Source organism: Grammomys surdaster, unplaced genomic scaffold, assembly GCF_004785775.1.
Source record: "Grammomys surdaster isolate TR1022 unplaced genomic scaffold, NIH_TR_1.0 125832, whole genome shotgun sequence".
NCBI lineage: Eukaryota > Metazoa > Chordata > Mammalia > Rodentia > Muridae > Grammomys > Grammomys surdaster.
Window position 1 is genome coordinate 1,903,484 of NW_021620660.1, and position 13,095 is coordinate 1,916,578.

General features: G+C 38.7%; 1 protein-coding gene across 1 annotated transcript in view; it reads right to left on the reverse strand.

Annotated features, from left to right (window-relative positions):
- Positions 1-2,981: 2,981 nt before the first annotated feature.
- Positions 2,982-13,095, reverse strand: part of Ppm1k (protein phosphatase, Mg2+/Mn2+ dependent 1K) — a 33,010-nt gene continuing 22,896 nt past the window's right edge. The window contains exon 7 of the mRNA XM_028789402.1: positions 2,982-4,472. Coding sequence (XP_028645235.1) covers positions 4,341-4,472 — 132 coding nt within the window. The 3' untranslated portion in view covers positions 2,982-4,340. The remainder of the gene's footprint in view (positions 4,473-13,095) is intronic.

The window sequence follows — 13,095 nt, forward strand, 5'->3', positions numbered from 1 at the left end:
CTGTGTTTCAAAATTCAAAAATGTGAAAATGGCCTGGAGACTTGGCTTAGTAGAGGACCCTTGCCTAGCCTTTGTGAAGCCCTAGCTTAAATCCTTAGTACAAATATTGAAAGATTTTTTTCTACACCATTTTGACATTAATTGGCAAATAGAACTTGGCTACTGAAGAATCCCCGTGCCCCCCCCCCAACTCCTTTTATTGATACTCACCCTTTAGAATGTTTGGATCACAGACACAATAGACACAGAACAATCTTAATGCCAAAAAAACAGAGCTGGGGTTTAGGAAGAGTTTACTATGTGCATTTTATTAAGATGTTTTCAACATTGAGACAGGTGATTTTAGTTTGCTCACAGTTACTCTAGCACATACATTTAAAATAATAGTCAAACTCACTACAAACTGTACCAAGTAGAATTTTGGCAAATTACAAAAGAAATATTCACAAGAGAAATTCAGCAGAAATTCAGTTCATTTAGGTCCTGACTTATGCACTGGAACCCAACCACAGGTCAGTCGATCTTGGTGGTAGGACACATCTGAGTTCTCACAGTCCAGAATTCTGACACCATGGACCGTTACAATCATCAAACAAGCAATGGGAGCTGCCATAGAAACAACTGGTCTTAGTCCAGCTGCTAAAAGCAGCAGGCAAGTCAACATTAGGTTTCTTCATCTTGTTAAACACAATTTGTTATTCCTGCTTAAGCCATTCTTACAATGAAAACTAAGAAATTCAATGTAAGTGAACAGCCCAAATCTTATGGCCCCGTGTTTGACAGGCACAGGTGTATAGGAAACCCCCACAGTAAAGGAAAACACAAACACATGGCTACAGTTGTTTAACTCTAAATGTGAACTCCCCAGGTCCCACCCTGAAACATTTTCATAACATGAAAACATGTTATGTTACTATGAGATTAATTCCATATCCATTCTTAAAAAATTAACTAACAACCAAAATTTAAATAATTTCTATATGTTAGATTATATGCTACTTCTTCAAAATAAAAACTTTTAAGGGTTATTAACATGAGAAAGTTCATATCATATAACATACAGGTGCAAAATTGATCCCTCCCAAGGGATCCTTTGACCCCAGAGGGAGAAAAAAGACTGGATTTGCAGCAGTTGAGAGACACAAAGAATCCTGACAAAAGAACAACTGACAGGAAGCAAAACATTTATTTTGAATTGATAAGATACTTAAGAATTTATAATTATAAACTATCAATACTTTTTAATAACATTTCACCGAATAACTGACGGCAACATAATTTTCTACATAGTGTATGTAAATGAAAGGCACACATAGCTACAATACACTTTCTGTATTATATAATTTATATGCACATGGCAAACCCCCATCTAAATTGATGCTAAATAAGAAGTATGAAAGAACGGTCCCTTATCTTCCATTCTTGTATCATTTCCACTAACAGGCACACATCAGTTAGGATTATAATATACTCTTAAAATTATATTTTAGCACTTGGGAGGCAGAGGCAGGTGGATTTCAGCCTGGTCTACAGAGTGAGTTCCAGGACAGCCAGGGCTCCACAGAGAAACCCTGTCTCGAAAAACCGAAAAAAAAAATTTTAATACTGAGACATAGAAAATAAAGATGGAGGTATTTTTTCATATTAACATGTAGTTTTATTCAGGTTTGATCTTAGCAAACATGTGTTAAGAAAGTCTACAGGAAAGGATGTAGCCCAGCCCCTATGAGACTAGTAATTTTTATGTTTAATCACTGATGACTGAATTTGGGTTTTAAATTTTTTTCAAATAAAATCAGGCATGAGAGCACATGCCTATAATCTCAGCACTCAGGAGGTTGAGACAAGTCTGTCCAAACACACACACACACACACACACACACACACACACACACACACACACACCCTAACCTCACCACCACCATCAAAAATCTTTTTTCCAGATGAAACAGGATCAAATATGCCCAAGGGAGTCATCTACAGATTCCACCTTGTCAGGTCTGGAACTCATCTTAATCTACGAGTGACCCTCAAACCTCTGAACTTCACAAGTTCGCTTTCCTAGTTTCAAAGTAAAAGGGGGAGGGGGAACGGCAATGTGAAAAACAGAAAACAGAAACGAAGTGTACACACCACAAGGTCATTCTTATGCTTGAGAATTTTGCTGTGCACATTAGTTTACAAGTTCTTTATGCTCTTAAAAGTTGTTTTCATAATTTTGTCCCAACACCTGACTCAACAAGAAAGCCCCTAAGCTCTGCTAGTCTTCCTGTGCTTCCTCCGACAGTGAGCACATACCGTACTCTTTCCCGTGTATTTTGTCCCTCGACATGGGGGTCTTGCTATACAGGATTATTGCGTCTCAGCCTCCCCACTTATTGGAACTACACATGTAAGGTAACATGCCTGAAAAATGTTGTTTCTTTCAACTAACATCCATGAAAAGACCTTAAATTTCTTATTGAAAATTTATTCTTTATTTCTACTAAATATTTTAAACAAAAGTTAAAGGAAGAAAACATGTCAGACTTGAAGGTATAGTTCATTTTTTTGTTTGTTTCTAAATTCCAAGTCACTTTGAACATTTCTTGTTCTTTTCATACCCCATAATATCATATTCAAATTACCACACAATATGTCTGCCTCTGCTCTTCGGTTATCCACATAAATCACACATAATAAATTGTCTCTTACAACCATTTGTTGTTGATATTTTCTTTTGGGAGACAAGCTGTAGCTCAGGCTACCCTGGAACTTGCTCTGTAGCTCAGGCTAATCTCAAAGTTACCATCCTGAATCTCTTGCCTCCTCCTTAAATCCTGAGATTATAGGTATAGGCCTCCACATGTGGCCCCCATATTTATTTTTAATCCATAGTGGTTGTCTACCAATAACCACTGATTCTTTACTACAGAGAATCTGACACTCAATGCGTTGAGTGTCCTTAGAGATAAATATATCAATAATTTACAGCTCGCTGATAAATGCTCCACAAGATTGTTCCCTTTAATTTTATATTACTTCAAAATATACATATATATATATTCACTGCACATATACCAAATTTACATTACCCTGTGAAAATAAACTATAGATTAATTCCAAACACACATTCAGGGATTCACAGTTTGACAACAATTTTACATGTAGGTAAAAAGGAGCTAATTTACATAGCAAGCTGATGTGTTTGAATGTCCCTTTTAAAAGATGTATTCTTTTGCATAAATCTTAGAAATGAGGAAAACGGAGACATAAACCCCAAGCTATGTCTATAGTAGTATAAGTCATTGTAATATCATCTCTACTAATAAAGGACCCAACTTGCTTACTGTTGCACAGAAAGTGATATAAACACACTATACACAAAACATATAGCAACAAACTTACATAAGATTGACGCTGTCAGTGTTTCACTTTACATATTTTGACCAAAGAATCTGTACATTCTTTTCTTGAGATTAAGGAACAGTTACATCTATATAGCATATTTAACTACATAAAAATAGAAGTGGATGGGGAAGGGCTGAAAATATTTAAAATACACAAGCTATTTATAAGTATGTATACACTTTAGCCATGTCTTTTGTCTAAAGAAGTTTCTTTTGCAGGGTTAAATTTACTAATAAGTGATCCAGAGTACATGATTCAGTAACAGAGAACCTAGGTTTTACTTTCACTCCTTGGTACACTTATTAAAAAACAACCCTTGTATCTCTCCTTTGGAATTCTCCCATCTCCTGGGTGTATGTTCTCACTCTTCTTGAATAAATCTATGCTTGTTCTGATCTAAAAAAATTAAAAGGCACTCAGGAAGCTGAAGTAGACTTGAACCCAGGAGTTCAAGGTCAGCCAGTGAGAACTGTTTTCAACAGAGAAAGGAAAAAGAAACATTTGCAAATAACACATTGACTAGCTATCAAAATTCAGAAAAATCTGTTAAACTGAACACACTAAAAAGAAACTAAATCTGCCTCTTAGTCTTAAAAACTTAGAATTCAATCCGATTCAACCTCAGATTCAATCTCTAGCTTTACAAAGGAAATACACAGATTTATTACTTATAAAATAGACAAAAACTGTTTCTTCTCGCACTCAGCTCAGAGACGCAGAACAGCTTCTCAGCTGTGTCATGGTGCTTACACTGAGCATGCGCAGTTGACCATAATGATAATGAGGATTTATCAAAATACTACTGGGTACGTGGCTCGTAAGCTTATACTGTGCTGGAATCTATCAGGTCACAAGGACACATGGGTACAGGTGGCCTTCTGCGTGTTACCAGTTTCTCAATAAGCCCATTGACACATTGCTGCATAGAAACACCGAGTCCAAGCTGGCAATCAGGCCCATCGCCCGCTGGAGGCAAAGCTTCTGCTGAACGAAAAGGTTATTTCAGAGTTCTTGTATTTTCCCCAGGCACCAAAGGGCACCACGACTGCAGTGCTGTTGTCTTCAGTACCGTACTGTATTGCCTGTGGGTGTGGGGAAGAAGAGACAAGCGCTTGAGTCAAGGGACCTTGTGCCAACACACAGCATCCTTTCTCTCGAAGGGCAACTAGTTCTACACACACTTTACAATACAAATGCAATTACCTAACAAGATTTGGGATGGTTTCACCCTCTATCCACGTGCCCCATAGTTATAAAGTACACACGAATTACAGATTGTCCAACTATATCCTAGCCTCTACGGTAGCAATCTTGGCAATAGAAATTACCTGTGCACCAGGCAGTGGTGGTGCACGCCTTTATATCCCAGCACTTGGGAGGCAGAGGCAGGCGGATTTCTGAGTTCAAGGCCAGCCTGGTCTACAGAGTGAGTTCCAGGACAGCCAGGGCTACATAGACAAAAACCAAAAAAAAAAAAAAAGAAGAAGAAAAAGAACAAAAATTACCTGTGCACTGAAACCAGCTGCCGGGCAGCTCTCAAAGACCACACACCCAAAACGCTTAGCATAGAACCAATCACAGTCAAGCCTTAATAAGTGCTAATTTTTACCAAGAAAACTGCTTGTAGGAGTGTAGCCCAAGAAATGGAAGAGATTGGGTGAGGGACAAAACGAACAAAATATAACATCTTTGTATGAAAACACGGCCAGAAACCTACCACTTTATATGCTACCTTTAAATTTAAAATCTCAGAAATGGATATGTACAAGGTTATAACAAAAATATTTTTAATATTCCTTCTTCGATGGATAAGCGGGCATAAATTAAATGGCCTGCAGCAGGATTGTAAATCACTTTTAGGGATCAGTTCAAACAGATGAGTGCTGGTCAGTACTTCTGGAAGTGCTTAGGGTTACAGTTAGCATCAAACAGATCAAAAGTTGTTACAGCCTGGGGCCAAAACTGCAAAGGGAAGCATTGGTAAGGATGTCTGGTATGAAAAGCTTCAAGGCTTACAAGCTGTAAGAAAAAAACTTGTTTAAAATGTGTCAAGTATCATTATACTTAATATACAGTTGTTAAAATGACCATTTAAAATGGTGATAAAATAATAGGCAGAGAGGAAAAACAGAAAATACAAATTATGAAAAACCCCATACTAAAAGATAATTCCACTAACAATAAAAATGCAAAGCTAAACAGTAAAAATCTCTCTTTTTCTCTGGGTTTTGTGCCTTCCTTACTAAGAGAGTCCTCAACTAGCATTCAAGAGGCCCCATGTACACCTCCTAGTTACTGCGAAATGAATGTATTTTACCACGTCTCAAATTAGCCAGAAACGTTTCCAAATTTGGAGAAACAGAACTACACACATACAAACCCCACATCCACACCCACAGTACAAGCTGTAGATGAGCAAGTATTTTTAAGAGGTTATTTGAAGAGGCTGTTCATCCTCTCTCTCTCTCTCTCTCTCTCTCTCTCTCTCTCTCTCTCTCTCTCTCTCTCCCTCTTTTTCCTCTTTCTTTCTAAACTGGGGGAAGAGAAAACATGAATTCTCACTGCTACTCAGACTAATAGGAAACCTTGTGCTGAAGGAATCCTCCTGTCTCAGACTCCAGAGTAGCTGGGACTACAGCTACGTGCCACCCATGCCAAGGCTGTTTCTCAGAATTTAAACTAAGGACTGGTGAGATGCTCAGTGGGTAAAGGCATCTGCCATCAGGCTGTCTGTCAGGCTGTCTGTCAAGCTGCCCATCAGGCTGTCTGTCAAGCTGCCCATCAGGCTGTCTGTCAAGCTGTCCATCAAACTGTCCGTCAGGCTGTCCATTAGGCTGTCGGTCAAGCTGGAATACCTGAGCTCAATGCCTTGGACCCACACGGTGGAAGGAGAGAACCAACTCCTCCTACATGTTGCTCTCTGACCTCCATGGCACGTATCACAGTATCAGTGTGCACAAAGACACACACACACACACCCACCCACACACACACAAACAAACTTAGTAATGAAGAAAGAATCTAACCTAACAAGATAATATCTGAAGAGATATACACAAATAGATACAACAAATGTTTGTTTTTTCCTTCTATCTGAAAAAGTATCTCTCATCCCTTCTATGAAAGAATAAACACAAATGTCCTTCTCGGGAGAACTGTCATGGGACAGAAGTAAGACAGAACATCATTATATGCTCTTTATTATTATCATAAATATTTCTTACTACCATAAATATTACCTGTATTAAATACATGTGTACATTTATTTACAAGATGGGTAGATGAATGTTAAAGAAATGTATTTATCCATGTACTTGGGCTGATCTCTTCAATTTCATAGGCAGCTTGTCAGTTACTGCTTAAGGTGGACCACCCAGATGGCAAGTAAATAATTTATGTATTATAATAGTGCTTGTCCGTTAAAATTATACATGTAACATTTCAAATGTAAGGTCTGCCAGTCATCCTGCATACCTGTAATCCCAGAAATTGAAAGGTGGAAGTAAAAGAATCAGGAATTCAAGGCTAGCCTTAGCTATGGTGCAAATATAAGGTCAACCTGAGCTACATGAGAATGTCTCCAAAAAAGAAAAAGGAAAAAGAAATAGGACTTCCGATCTGGGCCTGAGCACAGAGCAGATCTCAGGCGGCAACTCTGTACTCAACTTCACAAAACCCAGAGGAAGAGGGCCTTCCAGGAGCTATAACTCGGGCAGCATCTCAGGTAAGGAGACAGCAACATCCTCCCCAAACAGAGTAACTGGGACCCACTGGGACCCAGGAATTCACTCCTGGCCCAGAGCGCGGGTTCCTTCCGGTCTGGGCCCAAGCGCTCAGCAGATCCCAGGAATCAGCTCTGCACCCAATCTTATAGAACCCAGAGGAAGCGGGGCTCCCAAGAGCTCTAACCCAAGCAGTAGAGCAGTATCTTAGGCAAGGAGGCAGCAACACTTGCCCCAAACAGGGAGCAACTGGGACCCAGGAACTCACTCCTGGCCCAGAGCATGGGTTCCTTCCGGTCTCCACCTGAGCACTGAGCAATCTTGAGCCTCAGCTCTAACCCCAGCAGCAAAACCCATTGCAAACAGTTCTGACACAACCTAGATAATAGGAAAGACAGGCTCCAGTCAGAGACAGCACAAATAGCACAAAGGAGATCCAGATGGCGAAAGGCAAGCACAAGAACACAAGCACCAGCAACCCAAGGTTCTTGCCATCATCAGAACCTAGTTCTCTCACGTTAGAAAGTTCTGAATTCCCCATATCACCAGGAAAGCAAGAACCAGATCTAAAATTACTTCTAATGATGATGATAGAGGACTTTAAGAAGGATATAAATAACACTCTCAAAAAATTTGAGAACACAGGTAAACAGGTAGAAGTCCTTAAAGAGGAAACACAAAAATCCCTTAAAGAATTACAAGAAAACACAAACAAACAGGTGAAGGAATTGAACAAAACTATCCAAGACATAAAAATGGAAATAGAAACAATAAAGAAAGCACAAAGGGAGACTACTCTGGAGATAGAAAACCTAAGAAAGAAATCAGGAGTCATAGACATAAGCATCACCAACAGAATACAAGAGATAGAAGAAAGAATCTCAGATGCAGAAGATACCATAGAAAATATTGACACAACTGTCAAAGAAAGCACAAAATGCAAAAAGTTCTTAACACAAAACATCCAGGAAATCCAGGAAACAATGAGAAGACCAAACCTAAGAATAATAGGTATAGAAGAGAGTGAAGAATCCCAACTTAAAGGACCAATAAATATCTTCAACAAAATTATAGAAGAAAATTTTCCTAACTTAAGGAATGAGAATAATCATAATCCCATAATCATACAAGAAGCCTACAGAATACCAAATAGACTAGATCAGAAAAGAAATACCTCCTGTTACATAATAGTCAAAATACAAAATGCACAAAACAAAGAATTTTAAAAGCAGTAAGGGAAAAAGGCCAAGTAACATATAAAGGCAAACCTATCAGAATTACACCTGACTTCTCACCAGATACTATAAAAGCCAGAAGATCCTGGACAGATGTCATATAGACCCTAAGAGAACATAAATGCTAGCCCATGCTACTATACCCAGCAAAACTCTCAATTACCATAGATGGAGAAACCAAGATATTCCACGACAAAACCAAATCTACACAGTATCTTTCCACAAATCCAGTTCTACAAAGGATAATAGCAAGAAAGCTCCAATACTAGGAGGGCAACTATACCATAGAAAGAGGAAGAAAGTAATCCCCTTCCAACAAACCCAAAAGAAGATAACCACCCAAACGATGTCTCCACTATTAGCAAAAATGACAGGAAGCAACAACACCCTCTCCTTAATATCTCTAAACATCAATGGACCCAATTCCCCAATAAAAAGGCATAGGCTAACGGACTGGATATGCAAACAGGACTCAGCTTTTTGCTGCATACAGGAAACCCACCTCAGCAACAAAGACAGTCACTACCATAGAGTTAAAGGTTGGAAAACAGTTTTTTAAGCAAATGCCTCTAAGAAACAAGCTGGAGTAATCATTCTAATATCGAATAAAATCGACTTTCAACTTAAAGCTATCAAAAAGGATAGGAAGGTCATTTCATACTAATCAAAGGAAAAGTCAACCAACATGAACTCTCAATTCTGAATATCTATACACCAAATGCAAGAGCACCCACCTTCATAAAAGAAACCTTACTAAAGCTCAAAGCACACATTGCACCTCACACAATAATAGTGGGAGACTTCAACACCCCACTTTCAGCAATGGATAGATCTTGGAAACAGAAACTGAACAGAGATACAGTGAAACTAACAGAAGTTATGAACCAAATGGACTTAACAGATATCTATAGAACATTTCATCCTAAAGCAAAAGAATATACCTTTTTGTCAACACCTCATGGTACCTTCTCCAAAATACACCATATAATTGGGTACAGAACAGGCCTCAACAGATTCAAAAAAATTGAAATAATCCCTTGTATCCTATCAGATCACCATGGTCTAAGGCTGGTCTTCAATAATGACAAAGACAATGGAAAGCCCACGTTCACATGGAAACTGAACAACACCCTACTCATTGATAATCTGGTCAGGAAAGAAAGAAAGAAATTAAAGACTTTTTATAATTTAATGAAAATGATGACACATCATACCAAAACCTATGGGATACAATGAAAGCAGTGCTAAGAGGAAAATTCATAGCTCTAAGTGCATACAAAAAGAAACTGGAGGGAGCTTACACTAGCAGCTTGAGAATGCACCTGAAAGCCCTAGAACAAAAAGAAGCTAATTCACCCAAGAGGAGTAGACGGCAGGAAATAATCAAACTCAAGGCTGAAATCAACCAAATAGAAACAAAAAGAACTATACAAAGAATTAATAAAACCAGGAGCTGGTTCTTTGAGAAAATCAACAAGATAGATAAATCCTTAGACAGACTAATCAGAGGACAGAGAGTCAGTATCCAAATCAATAAAATCAGAACTGAAAAGGGTGACATAACAACAGAAACTGAGAAAATTCAAAAAATCATCAGATCTTACTACAAAAGCCTATACTCAACAAAATTGGAAAATCTGGATGAAATGGACAATTTTCTAGACAAATACCAGTTACCAATGTTAAATCAGGAGCAGATAAACCACCTAAACAGTCCTATAACCCCAAAAGAAATAGAAGCAGTCATTAAAAGTCTCTCCACAAAAAAAAGCCCAGGACCAGATGGTTTTAGTGCAGAATTCTATCAGACCTTCAAGGAAGACCTAATACCAATTCTCTTCAAACTATTCCACAAAATAGAAACAGAAGGAACACTACTCAATTCATTCTATGAACCCACAATTACGCTCATACCTAAACCACACAAAGACCCAACAAAGGAGAACTTCAGGCCAATCTCCCTTATGAACATTGATACAAAAATACTCAGTAAAATTCTAGTGAACCAAATCCAAGAACACATCAAAACAATTATCCGTCATGATCAAGTAGGCTTTATCCCAGGAATGCAGGGTTGGTTCAATATTCGGAAATCCATCAATGTAATCCACTATATAAACAAACTCGAAGAAAAAAACCACATGATCATATCACTAGATGCTGAGAAAGCTTTTGACAAAATTCAACACCACTTCATGATAAAAGTCTTGGAAAGGTAAGGAATTCAAGGTCCATACCTAAACATAGTAAAAGCAATATACAGCAAACCAGTAGCCAGCATCAAACTAAATGGAGAGAAACTTGAAGCAATCTCACTAAAATCAGGGACTAGGCAAGGCTGCCCACTCTCCCCCTACCTACTCAATATAGTACTGGAAGTCCTAGCCAGAGCAATTAGGCAACACAAGGGGGTCAAAGGGATCCAAATTGGAAAGGAAGAAGTCAAAATCTCACTATTTGCAAATGATATGATAGTATATTTAAGTGATCCCAAAACTTCCATCAGTGAACTCCTAAACCTGATAACTTTAGCAAAGTGGCTGGATATAAAATTAACTCAAGCAAATCATTAGCCTTCCTCTACTCAAAAGATAAACTGGCTGAGAAAGAAATTATGGAAATGACACCCTTCACAATAGTCACAGATAATATAAACTACCTTGGTGTCAATCTAACCAAGCAGGTAAAAGACCTGTATGACAAGAACTTCAAGCCCCTGAAGAAAGAAATAGAAACAGATCTCAGAAAATGGAAAGATCTCCCATGCTCATGGATTGGAAGAATTAATATAGTAAAAATGGCTATCTTGCCAAAAGCCATCTACAGATTTAATGCAATCCCCATCAAAATTCCCACTTAATTCTTCACAGAGATAGAAAGAGCAATCTTAAAATTCATTTGGAATAACAAAAAACCCAGGATATCGAACACTACTCTCAGAAATAAAAGAACTTCTGGAGGAATCATCATCCCTGACTTCAAACTGTACTACAAAGCAATAGTGATAAAAACTGCATGGTATTGGAACAGAGACAGGCAGGAGGATCAATGGAATAGAATAGAAGACCCAGAATTGAACCCCAAAACCTATGGTCATTTGATCTTTGACAAAGGAGCTAAAACCATCCAGTGGAAAAAAAGACAGCATTTTCAAAAAATGGTGCTGGTCCAACTGGAGGTCAGCATGTAGAAGAATGCAAATTGATCCATACTTATCTCCTTGTACAAAACTCAATTCCAAGTGGATCAAGGACCTCCACATAAAAGCAGCTACACTGAAACTAATAGAAGAGAAATTGGAGAAAGCCTCGAACACATGGGCACAGGAGAAATGTTCCTGAACAGAGCACCAATGGCTTGTGCTCTAAGACCAAGAACTGACAAATGGGACCTCATAAAACTGCAAAGCTTCTGTAAAGCAAAGGACACAGTCAATAGGACAAAGCGGCAACCAACAGATTGGGAAAAGATCTTTACCAACCCTACATCTGATAAAGGGCTAATATCCAAGGTGTACAAAGAACTGAAGAAATTAGACTCTAGACAATCAAAGAACCCTATTAAAAATGGAGCACAGAGCTGAACAAAGAATTCTCAACTGAGGAAGCTCAAATGGTTGAGAAGCACCTAAAGAAGTGTTCAGCATCCCTAGTCATCAGGGAAATGCAAATGAAAACAACACTGAGATTCCACCTCACACCAGTCAGAATGGCTAAGATCAAAAACACAGGTGACAGCACATGTTGGCGAGGATGTGGAGAAAGAGGAACACTCCTCTACTGTTGGTGGGATTGTAAGCTGGTACAACCACTATGGAAAGCAGTCTGGTGGTATCTCAGAAATTTGAACATAGTGTTACCTGAGGACCCAGCTATACCACTCCTGGGCATATACCCAAAAAATGTTTCAACATGCAACAGAGACACATGCTCCACTATATTCATAGCAGCCTTATTTATAATAGCCAGAAGTTGGAAAGAATCCAGATGCCCTTCAACAGAAGAATGGATCCAGAAAATGTGGTAGGTACATTTATACAATGGAGTACTACTCAGCTAGTAAAAACAATGAGTTCATGAAATTCTTAGGCAAATGGGTAGAGCTGGAAAATATCATCCTGAGTGAGGTGACCCAATCTCAAAAGAACATACAAGGTATGCACTCACTGATAAGTGGATATTAGCCAAAAAGCTCACAATACCTAAGACACAACGCATAGACCACATGAAACTCAAGAAGAAGAAGAAAGACCAAAGTGTGGGTGCTTTGGTCCTTTCTAGAAGGAGTATCAAAAGTTTCAACCAGAGCTCCCAAAGTCTAAACCTCCAGGCTGACAGCACCAAGGGAGGGACTCATGTCTCCACCTATATAGGTAATTGAGGGTGGCCTTGTCAGACATTAGTGGAAGTGGAGGGTCATGGTCCCCGAAAGTTTGGATTCCCTAGTGTTGGGGAATTGGAAAGCAGGGAGATGGGACTGGGAGGCTGTTTGGAGCACACCCTCATAAAAAAAGGAGGAGGGGGTATGGGATAAGGGATTTTGGGGAAGAATGGGAGAGGAGATAACATTGAAAGGTAAATATGCAGAATACCCATTAAAAAAAAAAACAGATAAAGGGTCTGAAAAAAAGAGAGAGAGAGAGAGCTTACTTAATTTATGTTAATTTCAAAAGTCTCTAGGAGATGCTAACTGCCTAAGATCTTATTTTAAGCTCTCCACAAAAGAATTTAAGTCTCTGTTTAATATTC